At 36.4% G+C, this 19,500-nt stretch overlaps 1 protein-coding gene across 3 annotated transcripts in view; it reads right to left on the bottom strand.

Annotated features, from left to right (window-relative positions):
• Nucleotides 1–382: 382 nt before the first annotated feature.
• The window catches only part of dgkb (diacylglycerol kinase, beta), a 109,696-nt gene continuing 90,578 nt past the window's right edge, over nt 383–19,500 (bottom strand). For all 3 annotated transcript variants that reach the window (XM_006636183.3, XM_015357777.2, XM_015357774.2), the window contains exons 23-25: nt 13,055–13,175; nt 11,755–11,815; nt 383–5,009 (exon numbers count right to left, since the gene is read on the bottom strand). In XM_006636183.3, the coding sequence (XP_006636246.1) occupies nt 4,896–5,009; nt 11,755–11,815; nt 13,055–13,175 (296 nt within the window). In that variant the 3' untranslated portion in view covers nt 383–4,895. The remainder of the gene's footprint in view (nt 5,010–11,754; nt 11,816–13,054; nt 13,176–19,500) is intronic.

The following is a 19,500-nucleotide window of genomic DNA, read 5'->3' as shown; positions in this document are numbered from 1 at the left end:
AGCCCTGCTGAAACTGTGTTGTTTTATAGGCGCAACCCACATTCTTTTCTGCATTCTATAATGCTATCTACTAAACTACGGAGGTCTAAATTATGTGTAGTGTCCTCTTTGTCTGCAAGTGAAAAAAAAAACATTTACTCATTAAATAGATAGACACACCACAAGTCAAATCACATGCAAACAAGGTATTTTATTTAAAAGTCCTCAACAGCCAGTGAGATTATATCCTAGCAGAATGTGACAGGGCTACCTTATTTAGAAACAAATTATTTAGTGGAAAAGAAGGCTTGCTAACACAAGGATGATGGATGGGGGAGGGCAAACTGTAGCATGAGGCATTACAAGTGCTAATCACATCCATTGCTAATCACATCCATCCTTCCATTGGCCTAGCAATTTACATACTGTACTGTCGTCCTAAAAAGATCTTTTATCTATACAATAATAATAATAGTAATAATAATAATAATGAAGATGGTGATGATGTACTTGAACATAAAGGTCTGGACAGAAGTCATGTATGGTCTGTGCATGCCCATTTACATCAGCATACAGACAGAATAATCTCCACTCTTTGATGGCAGAGATGTTTATTAGGATGGTGTTTTTCTTCTATTCTTGTTCAAAGCACGCGTCCCACTTTTTCTAGAGTCTGGAACAAGCTGCCCAGCCATATCATTAAAGCTGGCACCCAGGCTTCTCTCAAGGAACAGCTGGGTGGGAATCTTGCATAAATAAACTACTAACTACCTAATGGGCAAGATGGCCCAAACAGTTTCTCTTGATTGTTTCTTTTGTTATAACTTTAAAAGGTGGAGACACAGCAGCCACTTCTTCAATATTAAACTGCTCACTGTAGCACCGCAGTATGTGACACACCATACCAGCTCCACAATGTTGCAGCTGCAGTACAACATCAACCGGTCTTATGTACAATAACAATGTCCTGTATGGATTAAGAATTAACCAATTGCATGTATAATGTCAACATTCTGCGTCCATTGGCTCATAAAATATCAACATTTACTGTATAACTATATTTCAATCATTCAAACTTAGCACTTGTTGTTAATGTTAGAGCTCTGAGGTTGATCTCGCTCTTTCTGTTTATAATAATAGGTTAAACAGGTATCAAAAGAACCTCTTTTCTCTTTTTACAGTACCATACTTTATTAAAGTTGGCAAGCTTACCCAAACAGCCATAGCATTGCAACAATTTGCACAACAATGTGACGCCTCATACAGAATATCAGTGTCATTTACAAAAATACAGTTACATGTTAACACAAAAGCAATTTTCAGGTTTCTGACAGTGAAAGTTGAAACCCCAGTATTTCCATCCACAACAATTTGTTTCTTTATTGAAAAAAGGCATACTTCTTAAAAGACAATTAAAATCAATGTGCAAGAACAACATTCACTTTTTTGCCCCAAAAGTTGCCTTGTCATTAACAAAAACATATAAATATATTTCTTTTAGAAAATTTAATAAAACTCAAATTTTATTGGAAAACCATCTTACAAAGTTATTAGGGATGATTCCCACGAGTCAAGTTAAAAACCGTGGCTCAAAATATATCACTCTGTAGTCTGTTTTGCCCCTGTTGATCTATGTTGTTTCATATATACTGTACAGGGATTGTTGTTTAATTTAGCTATTAGAGATTTTAAAACTAATTAAGTTATGCAGTATGAGTAACTGAATCCCTTTTATTCAATTAGAAATTATGAACTTTCTGACTTTTATTGGGGCTATTTTGTGAAAAGAGAGACCGAGACTTTATGAAACCGATAGCTTTATGAGCCAGACAGTGCATCTGAGACTTTACACATGATAAATTATAATAATTTTATTCACAAATCTACTGTAGTTATCAAAAGAAGCTTTGAAATATCAAAAAATAAAAATAAAGATTATTTTGTTTCCTTACTGGAAAAAGACACAAACATTCCCAACTCCATTAATATTAATATTAAAGTAAAGAAATACTGTAAATACTTGAATTTTTGTAATATTTCAAACTACATTCTTAAGAATGACATCAAACAAATTATAACCTACAGTATTGTATTTCCATCAAAAGAAAAACGTGCAATATGTTATCCCCATAGAAGGTTTGATGTCAAAATAGGGTTTCCTATAATAAATCAGGTTTACAAAAATTTTTTTTTCCATCTAATAATTTTATTCTACCATAAGAAAGCAAACAATGTAGTATCAATCATGCATATTGGATATGGTAGTTTAAAAAAATAAACATGCTAGTTCAGTGTAAATTAACTATATTAAGATAATGCATAGTTTTAGATCTTAGAACTAACAAAAATGTGCAGAAAACACCATTCATTGTAAGATTTCACAGTAACCTGCTTTAGAATATAACGCAGATACGGGAAGTGTAAATAATAAGGTCAATTTCTTTGATAATGTTAACATCTGTTATTTTATTAAATACAATTAATTCTTAATAACTCAGAGCTTTGAAGCATTTTAAAACAAACTGGGGATATTACACATCATATTATTGTCTAAAGCTTTTTCAGAGGCATCAACAAGTCAAGCTATGATCAGAATTTTTTCTTATCAGCTCAATCCCAAATATACATGCAAGTGCATAAATACAAGTAAAAAAATCCACAAGTATGTCTATAGATATAAATCTTCAAATGGTTAAAAATGTAGAAAGCCTGAATGTAAAGGTAGTAGTTTAATTAAATAATAAAATAAAGGCTCATAATGCAGCAGAAATTCATGATCTTAATGTCTGAGAGGACTAAGGAACATAGCGTAACAATTTGGCACATAGTTTTCTGTGGCACAAACAAATGTGTTTCTTTGTGTCGCCTTCTGCTGTTCATAGGAATACATATGACAGTGTATGATTCCACAGTTAAGGAGATGGAAAATAGGGCTTCTAAATGAAGCTGTCTGTTTGTGACAGCTTCAAAGGGAAATCCACAGAAGAGAAGAGTGCTCCTGTGAGCAGACGCCAAAGCAGATGCTGTAGAACAACAGGGGACAGGCCTGGTACTTCGAGGGAGCTAAAGGTAGCTTGATAAACAGCCGGTCATGTGCCTGGAAAGCCCCATCCATCAGAACTTATCAGGACAAATTAATGGTGACATGCCCTGATTAAACTTGCTGTGCTCTGTAATGTAAGGCATTTTCTACAGAGCTACTCGCTCACAAGAGGAAACAAATCAGAGGGATTTGTAAAAACTTGTGTTTGGGCTTTTTTTTTTTTGGGAATGACACGCTGGCATGTTTTTTTCTATGACATTTTCATTTTGTCATCCGTGTATTGTGTTCTTCAAAAGAAGAGAAAATGAATTATTACATCATGTAAAACACAATGTTTGGTCTTTTGACAATCTGACTATAAATATAAACATATAAAGGTGATACAAATATACATATCTATACTTTATCTTTTGAGCTGGAAGTATTGAAATCACAATTAAGTTAGGCCCTTCCTTAACTAAGATGAGTATGAAATACTCACTAGCAACACTTTTAATTCAGGTTATTTTTTATCATATGCAAAATAAACTGCTTGCATTTTTTTTCCATTAAAGCATCATTAACATTCTCACTCAGGTGTGGCACAAGCCAGACAGGCTTTTCTCTCTTTTTTCTCTCGTTCTGGCAACTCAAACGCTGTAGCTGGAAACATGGGGTAAAGAGGAAATCGCAATAATAATGCTGACAGCAACATGCTGTTTTTACAAACAGGGAGCCAAGCATTTGTGAAATAATATCTCGGAATTACACGGGAATACACTTTGATTTTTTTCTTACAAAATGTGATAATAAAATGTTATCACTTATTATTAATTCTGAACAGCACTAACACCTTGTAACTGTATTTGACCAGACAATATACAACATGTGTTAATGGGTAAGAGAAGAGTTCCATTTATTTGTCTCCTTTTTTGAATGCTTCAGTATTTTGTATGATCTGTTCGAGAAACTATACTTCTTTCTTTGATACTAACATTAATCTGGGATCAATTATAAATGAGCATATAAACTTAGTCCACAAATTCTGAATTTAATTGGATAGACCTGCCTCTACTGTTCTGGACTGTGCTAGCAGATCCAAAGTAACTGTATGAAAATAAACCAACCACTGCTGGAGAAATTCAGCATACTGTACTTAACCTGAAGTGCAGTACAACCTGTACTGTGCGCCAGGAGCTACTGTACACGCAAGAGAGCATGTGACATTACTCACTGGCCCATGAATGACCATAGTGTGTGAGTGGATTTGTTGACCTCTATTATTTCATGTAAAGCAGTGTCTGCAATTTAGATGTGCAACATGTTAGTGAAGTTGCAATTAAAAAATATAATTTTTGCACTTTTACTCGCTGGTAAAGAAGGCGTGTGGTTAGAATTGCATTTCAAAGGCTGAAAGTCCTGCACAAAGCCCTGCCTGAACAAATGTTTTGAAGTCAAAGCAATATTTTCACAAAGGATCATTTTGCTAAAGTAGAAGCAGAGCACTTTAGCTAGCATCACTTAATTCACTATGATTAACCACCAGTGGCACTGTCCCAAGAACGCTCACATAGAAATCGTTTCCTCTCCACTCCCATGGTTTGGAACAGTTCACTCCATGACAGAGACGTTTTTCCCCCGTCCTTCATGTTGTGAAAGAATGCAAACAGCAGTTTTAAGCACAAATAAATACATAAATAAACAGATAAATACATACACAGATTGATTCTGTGATGCGAATATTTTGAATTGGACAAAAACATTTAAAATATCACACACGCTCACTGACATTCCACGCTGAAATCAAAAACGGAGAAGTAGAAAAGACGGGACACGGGTGGAGTGCACAGATGCCTGCGCTGCCGGCCGTTAGGTACTGTAGGATCGAACGGATCTATTCCTTGCTCTGGCTCCGGCTCCGGGTTTTCCGCATGATGGAGGAAAAGAACCCAGTCCCTGGGGGAGGGCCCATCAGCACTGGAGCTTGGTTCTTGTGTGTTATTTTAATCTAGGAGGAGAAGAAAACATGGTCGGAAAAGTTATTCTTGTTTATAGTGCACAATAAATAAACACTTAAAATAATTTGTATAACATGACATTTTTACCTTCTCTATTTTGAGGCTGGCAGCAGTGCAAATTGTCCTGCAATTTATTATCATTCATAAACAGCCTGTCTACAGGCTGAAAGTGGTTTGCTGACCAACAAAAACACATTCTGTGTGCAGCGCAACTCATAAATAAAACTATAAATAGTATTGCAAAAATTAAAGGCTTCAGCTGAGTTCTGAGGCATGAGGCTCCAGGCCTTCCACCATCATTGAACCTGTTTCTAACAGAAAATCATAACAGGAGCATGACGTTGCCCAAAGAATGTTGTAACCCCAATCAGAATTACTAAGAGTTTTACATTTTTACAACAGTGTCTGCTGTGGTGCAGTCAATTGAAAATTAACATCTAGTCCCTGCGGTTCTCAAAATGCCCTACACTTTTCATCAGATGATGAACTGCTAGTTTACAGTATGATTAAAATGATAGTTAATGTTCGAATGTGCAAAAAAAGAACAAAATAAAGACTCCTTACAAAGTTAGTCTATGGAAGAGCACAAAAAAGGCTATAAGCATATTTGTTTTATAGTCTGCACAACTACAGTATGTTATATGTAACAGGTCCTAGTAAAGATCCTTGTGGTACTCCACTAATTATATCACCCCAATCTGACCATTCACCCCTTATCTGTACTCTCCACCGCCAAAACGTTGTGTTCTCTTTCTTCTTTTTTTCAGCATGGAATAAACCTATTACTTGTTCTCTCTTTTTATCATCCATTAACTAGTTCTCAATACAAACACACGCATTTCACTAAATGCCTTCCACCTGCAATTAATCTTTTAGGAGAATTTATCAAAAGCCTTCTGGAAATCTGAACACGCCAGGTCAGATACTGTGTGTATCCACTATGGTTGCTGATTGCTCAAAGAACTCTTACAACTTTGTTAGGCAAGAACTACCTTTTCTAGATCCATATTGACTACTTAATAATTGTATAATTTGGATATTATTTCCAAAAATAGATAAACAGATGGTGATCCTCTAGTTTAGTTATCATTTAGTTCCATCGAATTAAACATAACAGAAATCAGACGTATTGCTCTCCAGGTCCCTGGGTACTACCCCTATCTTAAGTGACTGTTGGAAGAGTTGTGTCAATGCCTTCTGTAAAACATTTTACAATTATATGATATTATGGGATAGGGCTTTGTAGATTTTCTAATCTTCAGTGCTTCTTGTACCTGAAACAATTCTGCCTCTTCTTAGCTATAACTATATAATACTTTAAAAATAACCTTCTTCTGTTGTTTGAGCCATGTCTGTGTGGTGAGCACGAGTCAATGTGCACCATGCATACTGTTAACAGGGCTCAGGTCGTGAAGGGGCTCCTATGGGTGTTTGGACTTTGGTGCTGCACCATTGGCTTCAATACAATTGGAAAATTACATTATTAAAAATGTGTCACTAATATACTGTAAAAACCACAGTTATACTGTGCATATGCTATGTTTCTCATTTTCATGAAGTCACGAGGAAAGGTCACAAATGAAAGACCATCTAGCTCATCATGCCGACAGGGTTGGTTGTAGGCTGCTCTTTTAATTATTTCATCCAAATGTTTTTGAAGGATCTCAAGCAATAAGTACAGTATACCCTCTCTTTACCTGACTAATGGAGGGGTAGGAGTGTCCGGTAAAGAGAGGGTATACTGTTAAATTACAGAGCCTAAAAACACACTCATATATGAGAAAAAATTAAACATTCTGTACAGTATATTATGCTTTCTGCATATGTATATCCATGACTGTGCTATATATAAAAACAATATATTATTGTAAATTACATTTGTAATTCTAAAAATAATACATTGTATTGATGAGAGACCAGTCTTGTCTGTATTGTACATTTGGGATAATATGATGCCTTCAGCTTGGATTAATTAATTCAGTTTCTTAAGGAACAGTTCTATCTCTTCAGTGGTGCCCTCAAAGCTTCACTATAAGTTTTGTTCTTTTTTTTGTTTTGGGATAATTTAAATACAGACGGATGTCGGATGATGAATTGCTCAAATAAGATTTTATCCATTAAATCTAAAGTGCAGTCTATTAAAGATAGGGTTTACTGTATCATTGTTGCTGATACTGTATCATTGACTGGGGAGCTTATAAATTGTATTAATTTAATCAAAATATGTTGGGTTTATAATTTTTTTTACTTGTTTTTCTTTAATTCTCTGTTTCTCACTTTTAGAGTTAGATTATCTGGAGTATTCAAAATACTGAGTTAATTGTTTTAAATACTGGACTAATTTATATAGATATAATGTTTTATGCATGTGTGATTGAGAGGTCAACAAAGTATTGGGCATATGGTATATGCATAAGAAATATTCATTATCTTATAAAAGTACATAAGAGTTAAATATGTTATAATTAAATGACCATATTCTGGAAGAGTTAAAATGTCAGAAATGGTGAGATTAAATTGCCATACCTCCTAATAGTAACATTCCTAAGATGAAGACATCTAGAATATTCTGTAAAATTAAACAAGACATTTAATGAGAGCTTTGTCAGCTCCCAGCTAATTGAAACCAATTATCAAGGTGGCATTTTGATGCCAACTTTAAGATACATTGTAAGATAATAAATGATACTCATTATGTAATAAAAAGGTCAAATCATGCCTTAGGGGCCAGTGACGTTAACATTTTGCACAGAACAGTTTGAGACATTTTCATTAGTGAAAGCAAATCCAAAGAGAGATCAATCAGCTATTAAATATCAGTTGTCGGCTACTTTCAAACTACTGTTGACTAGAAAAAAGCTATTTCGTTTATAAAACATCCTTTGCATTTTACAGACATTTTTAACATGATCAAAAACATCTAATCTAACATCCAATAACCTTTAAGATCAACATCTAAGAAACAACAAAGGAAACATATTAAATTGAAAATAACATGAAGGGTACTGTATGTTTAATAATAGTGTTATATTTAAAACATAGTAGTTAAGGTTACTACAGTATATGCACATAGTTGATATGTTTCTGTCAAATTGCTTGATATTCCTGTCCTCTGCTTCTCCCATTTTCCTCTCCGTTACTCTGTGGATCCTATTACAGAGTCCACATCCATCTCCCTGCAGGAATCCCGTTTTATTTAAATGCAAGCCAAGTTGGGTCTCGGACATGGGGTACCACAAGTGTGAGCCTTATCAGTGACTTCTGATCCCTGTTTTATGGTCTTCCCAGTACTGTAGTTTGTGATGACACAGTAATTCGAAATCTGTGACTCCACAAGAAAAAGTGTGCAATACACTGTGGCCAAAAGCACACCGTTTCCACAGTGCCGCTCCCTCTGTGCTTTACAGTGGGAACAGCATGGGTGTGTTTGTGTAGTTCTCCCTTCTGCTGCCACAGGGCAGTTTTCCCATTTCAGTCTCAGCAGACTGCAGCACACAATCTCATCGGGTGTTCTCGGTGGTTCTGTTGCAACAAGAGATGTTTGGTGACAGAGTTGTTCAGAATGCAAGAAGGCCTATAGCATTAATGACAATTTAGCCAGGTAATAATAGTTACCTAAAAGACCAAATTAGGTTTCACCTTAAAACACTTCACATTACATGACTCTATTAGTGTCTGAAGTTTTGTTTTTTAAGACGAGAACTGCTCCCAACACAATTTGCTCATACAAATGAGAGGACATGACAAGAGGAAGTGTGGTACAAAGCAAATTTTGTAATATGGTTGGAAATGAGCAAACATTCAAATAGCTACAGTAGTTTCAGAAAAAAATACAATGTGAAGTCGGTTAATTACATGACATGATTACAACTTCTTGAATTTCTTACATCGCCAATCATTCTAGAATTTGCCAGCTACTTTTTTCTTTTATATCTACTGCATCACTCTTCCATTTCTAAACTTTAAAGACTGATTATAAGAGGCAGAACAACAGGACTGGTCTCCTTGTTCTGTACCCCCTTGTTGAGATACTCATATCAACCACTGACAGTGAGTGATAATTGGAATAGGGACAAGTGTGCACATCTCTAGGTTTGGACTTATAGTGTATCCACTTCAGTTTTACTCACAAGACATAATTGGACTACTCTGAGATGGGCCCTAATAGGTCTCACTGACAGCCTGACGTCTGCTCTGTGTTCTCAGGGAGTGACAGCGAAGTGGGAGTGTTTCTTTGTGGCTGTGTTTCGGGCGCAGGTCTCTTCAAATTCTGTCTCCTGAGATGACAGACAATATCCTTTGTCCTTTGTTCAGCCGTTGAATGACAACTCATCATTAGACTTACAGTATCTGTGTAGCAGAGGCCTGTTGGCTGATGCACAGAGGATGGGAGCCTAGAGTTTCACACCTGGCATCAGTAGGTCCTTTGCCCTCTTGCTGGTGTACAGGCGGAGCTTCTCCACTGCTTGGTTCCATGGATACAGGGTGGATACTGTGTGAGGCTGGGGTGAGGCTGTGGACACCACTAAAGACCACAACTAAATACTGTGGTCTGATGGGGATTCTTTGGATCCTCTGTGGCTGGGAAGCAAGAGGGTGCCCACCCGGGCAGAGAAGATGGGATTGGGGTTTTGGGGATGGTTTATCACTGGGCGAGGTTTTTGGGGATGGGGGGTGGGGGGGGATTGGATTGTCCTTTTGCTTCTTTTTTTTTCAAAAAAGATCTGATTCCACGAGAAATTATTTGGCCAATGATCTGTAAAAATGGTAGGCATTATTTAAGCTTTCTTTAGTTTGCTCATAGTGCTCTCATACTGCTAAGGTAAATATACAGGGACATGACTGGAAGCCTTTAATACTGCTTGATGTATTCTGGTACTGGATATTGTTACTGCAGCTATTGTCATTTTTATATTTCTTTCTGTGTCAAACACTGCCTGGGAGAGAATGTTTTGCTGGAAAACTTTAAACACTCTTTAGCTGACTAACCTTTAATTAATTTATTTTTCATTTTATTTTTTCATATGGTAAATAACAGACAAATATGCCAATTAAATACTGTATGTTTTGTCACCATGGGGAACTGGGTTCAAGATCCTTCGACAGTCAGATTTAATCTATTTTTGAAAATCCACAGTATGTATTTACTAGTCTTATAACACAGTACTTCAATATGGTGTTTCTGTAAACTGTTAAACACAGGTAAAATCTGTGGGGTATTGTCATTACATGTGAACCCACTGTGAAAGTTATGCAAGTACAGTTTTAAAATATTGTAAATGATTGATTGTTTACCAAGTTTTCACTAATAGGTATAACAGAGTCTTTAAATTAATAGAGCTGTCATGCTTTATATTGTTAGAGAACCAGTGAATAACCAAAATGGAAATTGTACTGCTTTTCAAATGTGATGCTTTCAGAAAATTTACATTTAATTGGCATTAACAAAAAACTTTTAATGATCACAAATTAAATGCAAATTTGTCAAAAGTTATAGCACAGTGAAACAGAAAAAATGTTGTTTTGCATGTTAATACACTCTTCTGAAGTGTGTAAAAGCACACAAGCAGTAAATTAAATGTCAGTTTTTCTCCAGATTTTGAACTAAACGTGACGGTAGATTATGTATTGGTAAACAAACATAATTAACCAGATTAAGACATGTGAGAATAGAATGATAAAGAGAGAACATTACTGGCTGTTTCTAAGAAGACATAACCAAGCAAACCTGTTATAGACAGACCACACAACATAGAATACCAATGAATGAATAGCATAATAGGAAAAATATGTTTTATATATGAATAAAGATAGCATATTTTACATAAATACTGGTAAATTCATTCAGTTTCATGGTTTAAAATTCCTTATAAACAGATATGAATAGTTATAGAGAACTGTATTTTACAAATAATGCAGGTTTTCTAAAAGTATTCTGTGTTTTTTTTTCTAGAAAAGCCTCTGTTATACTATGTTCTGTAAGTAATCATTTGTTTGATTTTACTGTGTATCACTTTTGGTGAAGGTGCATTTCTGCATTTCCAAGTCACACACCATTTAAAACAATTTAGAAAGAAGATGTTGGTATCTGGTGACAGCAGGACCATTCCCCACATTACATCCCCCTGTCCCACACAGAGAAAGCTCTTCCTAACGCCTGGAAAGAAATGCACCAAAGAGTACAAAATCTGGGATCCCCTTGTGACCGACTCAATCAAAGACTTCATATGTCTTCTTCACTGGCTAACAGAACAGTAATATCATTGCAATTAATATTTCTCCTGACAGTGATCAAATTATCCAATAAAGTAAGTCTCAGTCATTTTGCTTCATGAATTCAAGACAAATTGAGTGGTACCTTAAACAGACGAATGGTACATGAAGAAACAAGTAGAAAGGAAGGTCTGAGCAAGATCAAGAGCTGAATGTTTTCTGAGCACGTCTCCAGGCAGGTGGCTCAGCAGGAGGTGAAAAGTGGGAGACCAGGAGAGATGTTTGTAAGACAGAGCTAAGTGACTGGCTGCCAAAATGGTATCACCCATCATACACTGATTAGCATGCACAGCAATCTGGAAAGTAATTATTAAATGTGTTAGTTTTATTTGCTTATCGCTTCTGATTTTGTTACCGATGATTAACCTATCTTTCAGAGCTGCTGCCTCTGGCCTAACTTCAAAATTCAGAGAATCAGAACGTATTTTCATGATAGCTGAATATGATTGAATTTCTACTTACAGTGCAAGGGGTCTGCATCCAGGGTTCTCCATCAATTTGCATTGGAAGAAATTTGCTGGTTCTACAATAAAGGAAGGAAATCATATACCATCATATACCTTCATATCAAGCACTGTGAGCTATATCACCCTGCAACTCACAACTGGTAGCCTACCAAAGCTCAGCAGGTGTGAGTCTGACCAGTACCTGGATGGGAGACTTCCTGGGAAGGCAAAGGGTGCTGCTGAAAGAGGTGCTAGTGGGGCCAGTAGGGGGCGCTCACCCTGCGGTCTGTGTGGTTCCTAATGCCCCAGTTTAGCGATGGAGATGCTATACTAAGGTGCCATTTGCTAGATAACGTGTAAAACCAATGTTCCGTTTCTTCATGGTCATTAAAAATCACAGGGCGTTTCTCGGAAAGAGTAGGGGTGTTAAGTCCCATGTCCTGGCCAAACGTGCCCCTGTCCTTTACCAATCATGGCCTCCAAGTAATCCCATCTATGAACTGGCTTCATCACTCTGTTCTCCTCCCCACAGAGAGCTGGTGTGTAGGGAGCGTACTGGAGCACTTAAGCTGCTGCCAAAGCAGGGTGGGTACTACATCATCCAGGTGGGGCTGCAAGTGGTGGTGGACGGGATCCCTATTACCTGGTAAGGGCTTTGAGTGAGGGCTATATAAGTGTGAGGTTTATGATTATTATTGTTGTTATTTTCAATAGTATATTGAAGTCTTGAGAGTAAGAATGATGGAAGAAAATCTGAATCTGAAATCTGTGTTCCCATTAAAACAGCTTATTCAGTTAAGACTCAAGCCTCCATTTGTGTAGCAGAATGGATACTTAGTGCACCATGTATAACATACAGTAGCAGCCTTCAGTCAATTTAAATGGTTAAATGATAAATGTGTGAATAATTTCAAGTGTGACTGGTGTTTCATAGATGAAAGTGCTGTAACTGCTGTGCTGTTGGCAATCTAAGTTGCCAGTACTGGGACAGGAGAACTCTAAGAAAAAATAGATTATTTTCACAAGTGGACCAGTAAGAGGGGCTCTCTCCACCTGGACCAGAAGGAACACTGTGTCATAGGATGAGCCGTTCTTTGGAAAGAACGTTACATGGAGGCCCTAACTTCTTGGTCATTAAAATTCCCAGCACTCTTTGTCAAGAGCAGGGGTGAAGCAATTTCTGCTGTGATGTGGGGCACTTCAATGGATGGTGTATAAAGTTGTTCCCTTTCTATATTTCTAAAACTTTGAGATCCTTCAAGATCAGAGCTTTTTATTGATAATTATTATTATGTAGGAAAACCTGTATATCTCACCTTATGGTAGCAGAAGAACACTGGGCAAGTCTTCTCCCTGCACTTTTCAAACCTGTGTATATCTGCCCCATCTCCATAGCTCCTTCTAGTCCAACTACTTCGAAAAGCTGATCAGATGGATCTATAAACAGAAGGGAAGAAGACTCGAACATTTAATTTGAAATGAAAATAATTCAAATTGAACTTGTATTATTTGTTTATAACTAAATTTAAAAATGTGCTCAAAGCAAAACCATAAAATCATGTTTGTGTTAATGCATGTTTTGGTTTTGGACTACCTAGTGAAAAATAAATACCAAATAATTAGACAGGGGATTCTCTGAGCATAATAACAGTGTGAAGTGAAAGGTTGGTGCTGTTTGTGTTTTTTTAGTGTTTTTGAAGTTATGAACATTGATTTTTCCTCTGTTGGAAGCACAGTGTCTTACTGAGGCCATCTGTTCCTCAGTGCTTCAGTGTTAGGGGTACTTCTTCTCATTGTGTGCATCTGAATGTACTGCTCATAGTCACTGTAATTAATTGAACTATGTTACATGCTGTAAATAAAACCACTGGAGCTCAAGAAAGGATGTCTGGTTTGATGTTTCACCATTAGAAAACTAAAGGTTTTCAGTAACACAGAGTAGAGGTGATGTTTTCTCAGAAAAAGAAAAGCATAGTGATTATTCTTTTATTTTAATGTAGTTGTAAATATTCTTTCACATGCCACATGGTGAACACGAGTGGTGAGAGAGAACAGGGCAAACACACTGCCCGTTAATAGTCCTATTCCCACAGTGAGCTTTAAAATGCTAACATGGCAGTACAATTTCTAAAAACTGGTGCCTGAATATTGCTGATTTTTCTAAGAACTTCTAATACAAGGAAGCAAGAATTATTTATCATGAAATTCAAAGCCTTGATGGCACCTTTATTCTCTCAAAAGATGCACTTTCATGTTTTTCATGTTCTCTTTAACACTATTACCTACAGTATATAGTAGGTCTTTTCAAAACAAGCATTGATTCAGTGAACAGGAGCTGAACAGGATTCTGTAGCCTTCAAAATTTAGATTAGCATAAGCATTCACTCTGAAGATGTTGTACAGTATTTATGTACAGTTCAATAAAAGCCTGGATTAAATTTATTTGGTGTAATCCAGATATAAATGCATGCTTATAAATGTATTAATAATTTCAGTAATAAATTGATCAGTACAGATCACATGCTTCTTTAAGCTTTTAGTCATCATTTGTTGTAGATACAGTAGGTTCTGGGTGGATTTTGACAAACATAAAGAATCAATACTACTGATGAATTGACTGATGTTATGAACATGTCTGAAACAGGAAGAACTAAATTTTTAATTATGGATCAAATGTGATGAAAATTTTGGTATTCAGAGGAAAAATAAAAACACTCATACTGTAAATGTCAAACACGCTAAACTGAATATTTTGCAACCTGTCTGCCCTCACAACTGTGGATTGGTAATTAATGTAAAACATACAGTACTATTATTAATAATATATGCGATCTCACTTTGTTCATTATTTTCTTCATAAATGCTAAGTGTCATTTTGTAAAAAGGATTATCACATTATCTTGGCTGATGTGATTGGTCTTTGTGGTTTGGCGTAAATAGTAAGGCATTGAAAATTAATTTGTATCAGCTATAGACAGGCTTGCTGAAACATGGACAATGTAATAATTTAATTAAAACCCATTCATTTATATTGAGTGTTTTTTGCAGTCAATGCACTCAAGCACAGAACAAAATTTATTCTAGAAATATGGGTGAAAAGCCTTTGGAGTACTGGCACAAATTTGGACAGTTTTTCTAGCGTGCTTTTTTTGGGTGATATTTTCATAATGTTAAGTGATGTACTGTATCCTAGTTTTGTGCAACACAGTAGCAGTTGCATCGAATAACCGTGAGCCTGGTAAGTCTTCAGTGATAATGCCTGATCCCTGTCAATGAGAAACAGATCTCTCTCATTCTAGAAATCCATGAAGCCCTAGAATAACTCCACTCTCTCTTTTAAAGCAGGGATAAAAGTACTATACTTCTCTACTGTAAAACGGTTTGAGCATAAACCCAATAATGCTGAAATCCTCAACCAGTGCTGATAAAAAGTGTGCTCTAACTTTGAACATTTTGATGCTTTCAGTAGTAATTTTCCCAAATTAACTGGATTATAAAATTAATTGGATTATTTGTAACACCAGATTTACTGTACTTAGACGGATGTCTATGTTGCCAAACCACATTATTAGAAATTTTCAAAACTTATTTTGTCTGAAACATTAAGCCAGCAGACATTATTTTTTATTGTCATAATTACATAGGAATAGAAGAATGACAGGAGACCATTTGGCCTGTCTGGCTTTTTCATTTTTTTTTATTAGCTAATTGATCTGGGGATCTCATCCAGCTGTTGAAAGACGCTAAGGTACAGTATAAACATTAACAACTTGGCTGAGTAGGTTCTTTCAGGTTCCCACAACAATATTTGTAAAAAAGTGACTTGTATTCTCATTTCTATATATTGTAACATGATTGGTAAAAAAAAAAATATGAATAACATCTTTTTGAGATGTTTATAATGCTCCCTTTGACTTCATTTTCTAGAAAATTCTAGAAAAAAAATACAACAATATTTTCTTATGTACAGTATGTTGTAATATTTGTGTAAATATCTCACAAACCTGTTGGGGTGCTGGTTTAACAAGTTATAAAGACGGACTAAAAGTGTACGAGCAGTTCACCTTTACGTATTAAAAACTACTGCAGTAACATTGTTTCATTTTTTAAGAATTTAAGGGAAAAAACAAACAAACATTAAACAAACGTGCTGCTCACCCTATGGAAGTTTTTTTACTGGTTAATCCCTAAGTATCATGGAATTGTGTTGAAAACTGAGAACAGGAAGCACTCCTTTACCCAAAGGGTTGTGGGAGGGTGGCACAGGCTGCACAGTCGTGCTGTTGAAGCCGATACCTGGGTTTCTTTCAGGACGTGGATCCTGGATCAGTTAGCTACTACCAGATGGGTCTGGTGGGCTGAACGGCTTCCTCTTAAAACCACTACAGACCTGTTTGTAACATTGCCAAAGGTTTACTATGCTTGTTTGTGAACAATAACAGTCTGACGGTAATTCCTCAGGTGAAATAATTTGTACCACGCAGGATCCGTACGCGGATCTTTCCAAGGGGGGAAAAGCTTTGGTTATGTACAGAGAGCCTCCCCTTGTTATTCTGTCTGTGAATGAGCTGCTGCTAGCCTGTGTGGGAATGTATGCACAGCTCCCTGACTCTCTTGCCCTTTTTTATAAACCCAGCTGCTTCACGTGTCTCCTCACATTAGTGCTGTCAGTAAACAACGGCCAGGATGATGAACGGCTGCTGATGTCAGCTCTTTGTGAATGGTATGCAGCAAAAGGCTGACCCTTCACACATACATGTTGTGGTGACATCCCCAGTCAACAGCTCCTCTCGTTACAAAACTTATATAACAAGCTTATTCAACCTTATATATAAGGTTAATGATATAATAAGGTTATATATAATAGTAATGTTATCCTTCAGGTAGGGGCCCATAGAATATTAAAAGAGCCCCATTAATCAGAAGTTAAGAAATCACTTATCAGTTATAAGGGGAACACGACACACATCTTCTCTCTTTTAACTACATAACAATATCCTGTATGTTCTCATTTTTATCATGGAAAATTTAAGCAAGTGCTGTGCAAATTAAAAAAAACTTTTTGAATATAGATTTTGCAAATCAAGAACGATAATAAAAATGAAATAAGAATGAACTGGATTTAGAGTACACAGCACTTTCATTCCAAAGGATCTCAAAGGAGGCGACCCACTTCATCCACCACCGAAGAGCAGCAGCCATTCTGCACCCAGGTAGTGAAGGGCAAAATGACTTCACCAGTTGAATTAAGAGAGGACTTCCAGCAGGCTAGATTGCACAAGACCGGAGGAAAATTGAACTGAGACCAGCCTACACCCCTTCTTTTACAAACTGTGCCATGGGGTCTTTTAAGACCCAAAGGACACCACCTGCTACAGCACAGTGTCCCTTCGGTTACCATACGGGAGTGTTACGACCCCAAGTGTCTAGGGGAAGAGGGGTGTAACATTTAGGATAATTCTTTTGGAAACAGGTGGGTTCTGGTGAGGGACTAGGAAGCGTGATAACAAGGGTAAGGAACTAGAGTGGTGCCAAAGGAAAGAAAATAACAAACAAAATGGAGCTGGCTAGGACAGTGAGGGAAAGCTAATCTGACTACAAAAGAAAACCCGAAACACACGGTCTTCGGCGTCTTCAACACCCTAGCTAATCTGCTCTGACTACCCAAAACCATACAAGACAAATGGCACTCACCCGTACTAACCTAGTGTACTAATACAAAATCAACTACAGTAAGTGTGTAAAGTGTACCCAACAACCTAAACTAACCTTATATACAAAAGTTCACACAAAAACACAAGTGAACCAGGAATACAAATAAGGGAAAACAAGAGTAATCAACAGGAGCAGGGTACAAAAGAACACAAAAGTTGAACATGTAACACTGGGGCAAGGTAATGACAAAACAAGGATGAACACACAAACAAACGAAAGTACAAAGAAACTAACAAAAAAACCAACAAAACAACAAAGCCGAAGCAATACAAAAATACACACACACACAAAGCAAAACAAACCAACAAACGAAGCCGAAGCAATAACCAGAAGCGAAGCGAAGCGAAGCGATAACGAAAACCAAACGGGACCGAAGTCAAACGAAAGGCCTTTTCTTTCTGAAAGCCTCCATGTTAAATAGTGAATAAAATGAGTTCTGATTGGCTGAGGGCTGATTGATGATGACATCATATTGAAACAGTGGTGTGATGGTTGGCCAATGGGGAAGGGAGAACAATCAAGGGTCAGCAGTGTGGACAGAACAGAAAAAACACACACAGAACACACACTGGGACATAACAGGGAGCAATGGATTGGAGATCCTGGTCTAGAGTGAGGACTGCCACCTACTGGTCCCCACTATAGCGTTCAAAATAAACTCAAAGCACGAGTATTCTGCGGACAAGAATCATAAATTGAATTTCAGATTGATACAGACCTTGGTGGTTAAGCCGTAACTTATTTTTAAAAATACAGTTCATTATTTATAAACCCTTCTTTGAAAAATCATTAATTTGTGTTAATGTCTGTGGGGAACAGGACTTCATAATTCCGCAACCATACATATTAATCTGGCTTTGAAAGCAAGAGATCTCAGTTGATTTATGAACAAAACATCCTACATTATATCTTACAGTTGAAATGTAATCTTTTTTTCCCCATATACAGTAATACCTTCTACTGTACTTCTAACAAAATCAATGCTCTGTATTCTTTTGTAAAATAAGTTCAAATTTACTCACATCAATTAATGGGAAAGTACAAATTAAGCAATGGGGAGAGAATAACTAGATGAGTTTAATTAATTTTCAACTTTCTGAAATGCCACAGTCTTTCATTTAGTAATTCTTGTATTGACTGTAAAAAACGGAAATAAATATAAAATCTAGAATTGTGCTTTAGTATAAAAAAAACATTTATTACATGTATCCGAAGGCCTTGCATGTACAGTAAAATAGTCAAATGACATGCTCATTCTGAGCCCTCTTCTCCTTTTAAGGGAATGCGAAATCATCCACATGCTTTTGAATATGTGTTGCATTTAACCGCACAATTAAATCCATATCTACATGTGACATTTCTGGGCCTCTAATATTTGGTAGTAATTTATCAAAAGCCACATGTTGTATATACTGTAAATAGTGCTAGCATGACAAGTCAAAACAGAAAGAAGGAATTTGCCTCTCTGTCACAACAACAATAATAAAAATAAACCATTTGCTCTCTGAAGCTCTATTGGCAGTCTAAAGCTTCCTTCACTGGGTCATATCTTTGTGCTCCACAGAAATCACTCTTTATCGCAGCAGCTGCATCCTGCTTCATCTTTCCTCTCTTTTAGACAGTGTCTGGCCATGTGCCAGGACTCCATTAGAACTTGTCTTTACCAATTCTGTTCCCACAAGCACTCAGAGAAACACAAAACTGTTATCAGGTAATTGAATGTGATTCCTGATAATCCAAAAACTTCAGGTCAATGCAAGCATGTTGCCGGTTACAACATGCTTGCATTGGACACAAGGAGCTCCGCACACGATTTTGTTAGATTTTGACCGTCGTATTTAAATTAATTGCCTATGCATAATATTTTTTTTTTGTGTAAAAATGTTTGTTGCCCCCAACAATAGACCATAATAGAGGAGTAAATGCATATTATAAAAATAAATTATACTATATTGTTATTCTAAGGCATGAATTATACCAAAAATAAATATTCCAAAAAATAAGAACCAATGCAATAGTTATAGTTATCTGTACTATATAAATCATA

Source organism: Lepisosteus oculatus, chromosome 10 (assembly GCF_040954835.1).
Source record: "Lepisosteus oculatus isolate fLepOcu1 chromosome 10, fLepOcu1.hap2, whole genome shotgun sequence".
Classification (NCBI taxonomy): Eukaryota; Metazoa; Chordata; class Actinopteri; order Semionotiformes; family Lepisosteidae; genus Lepisosteus; species Lepisosteus oculatus.
Note: the sequence above shows the minus strand (reverse complement) of the source record. Positions and strands in the feature narration are given on the sequence as shown.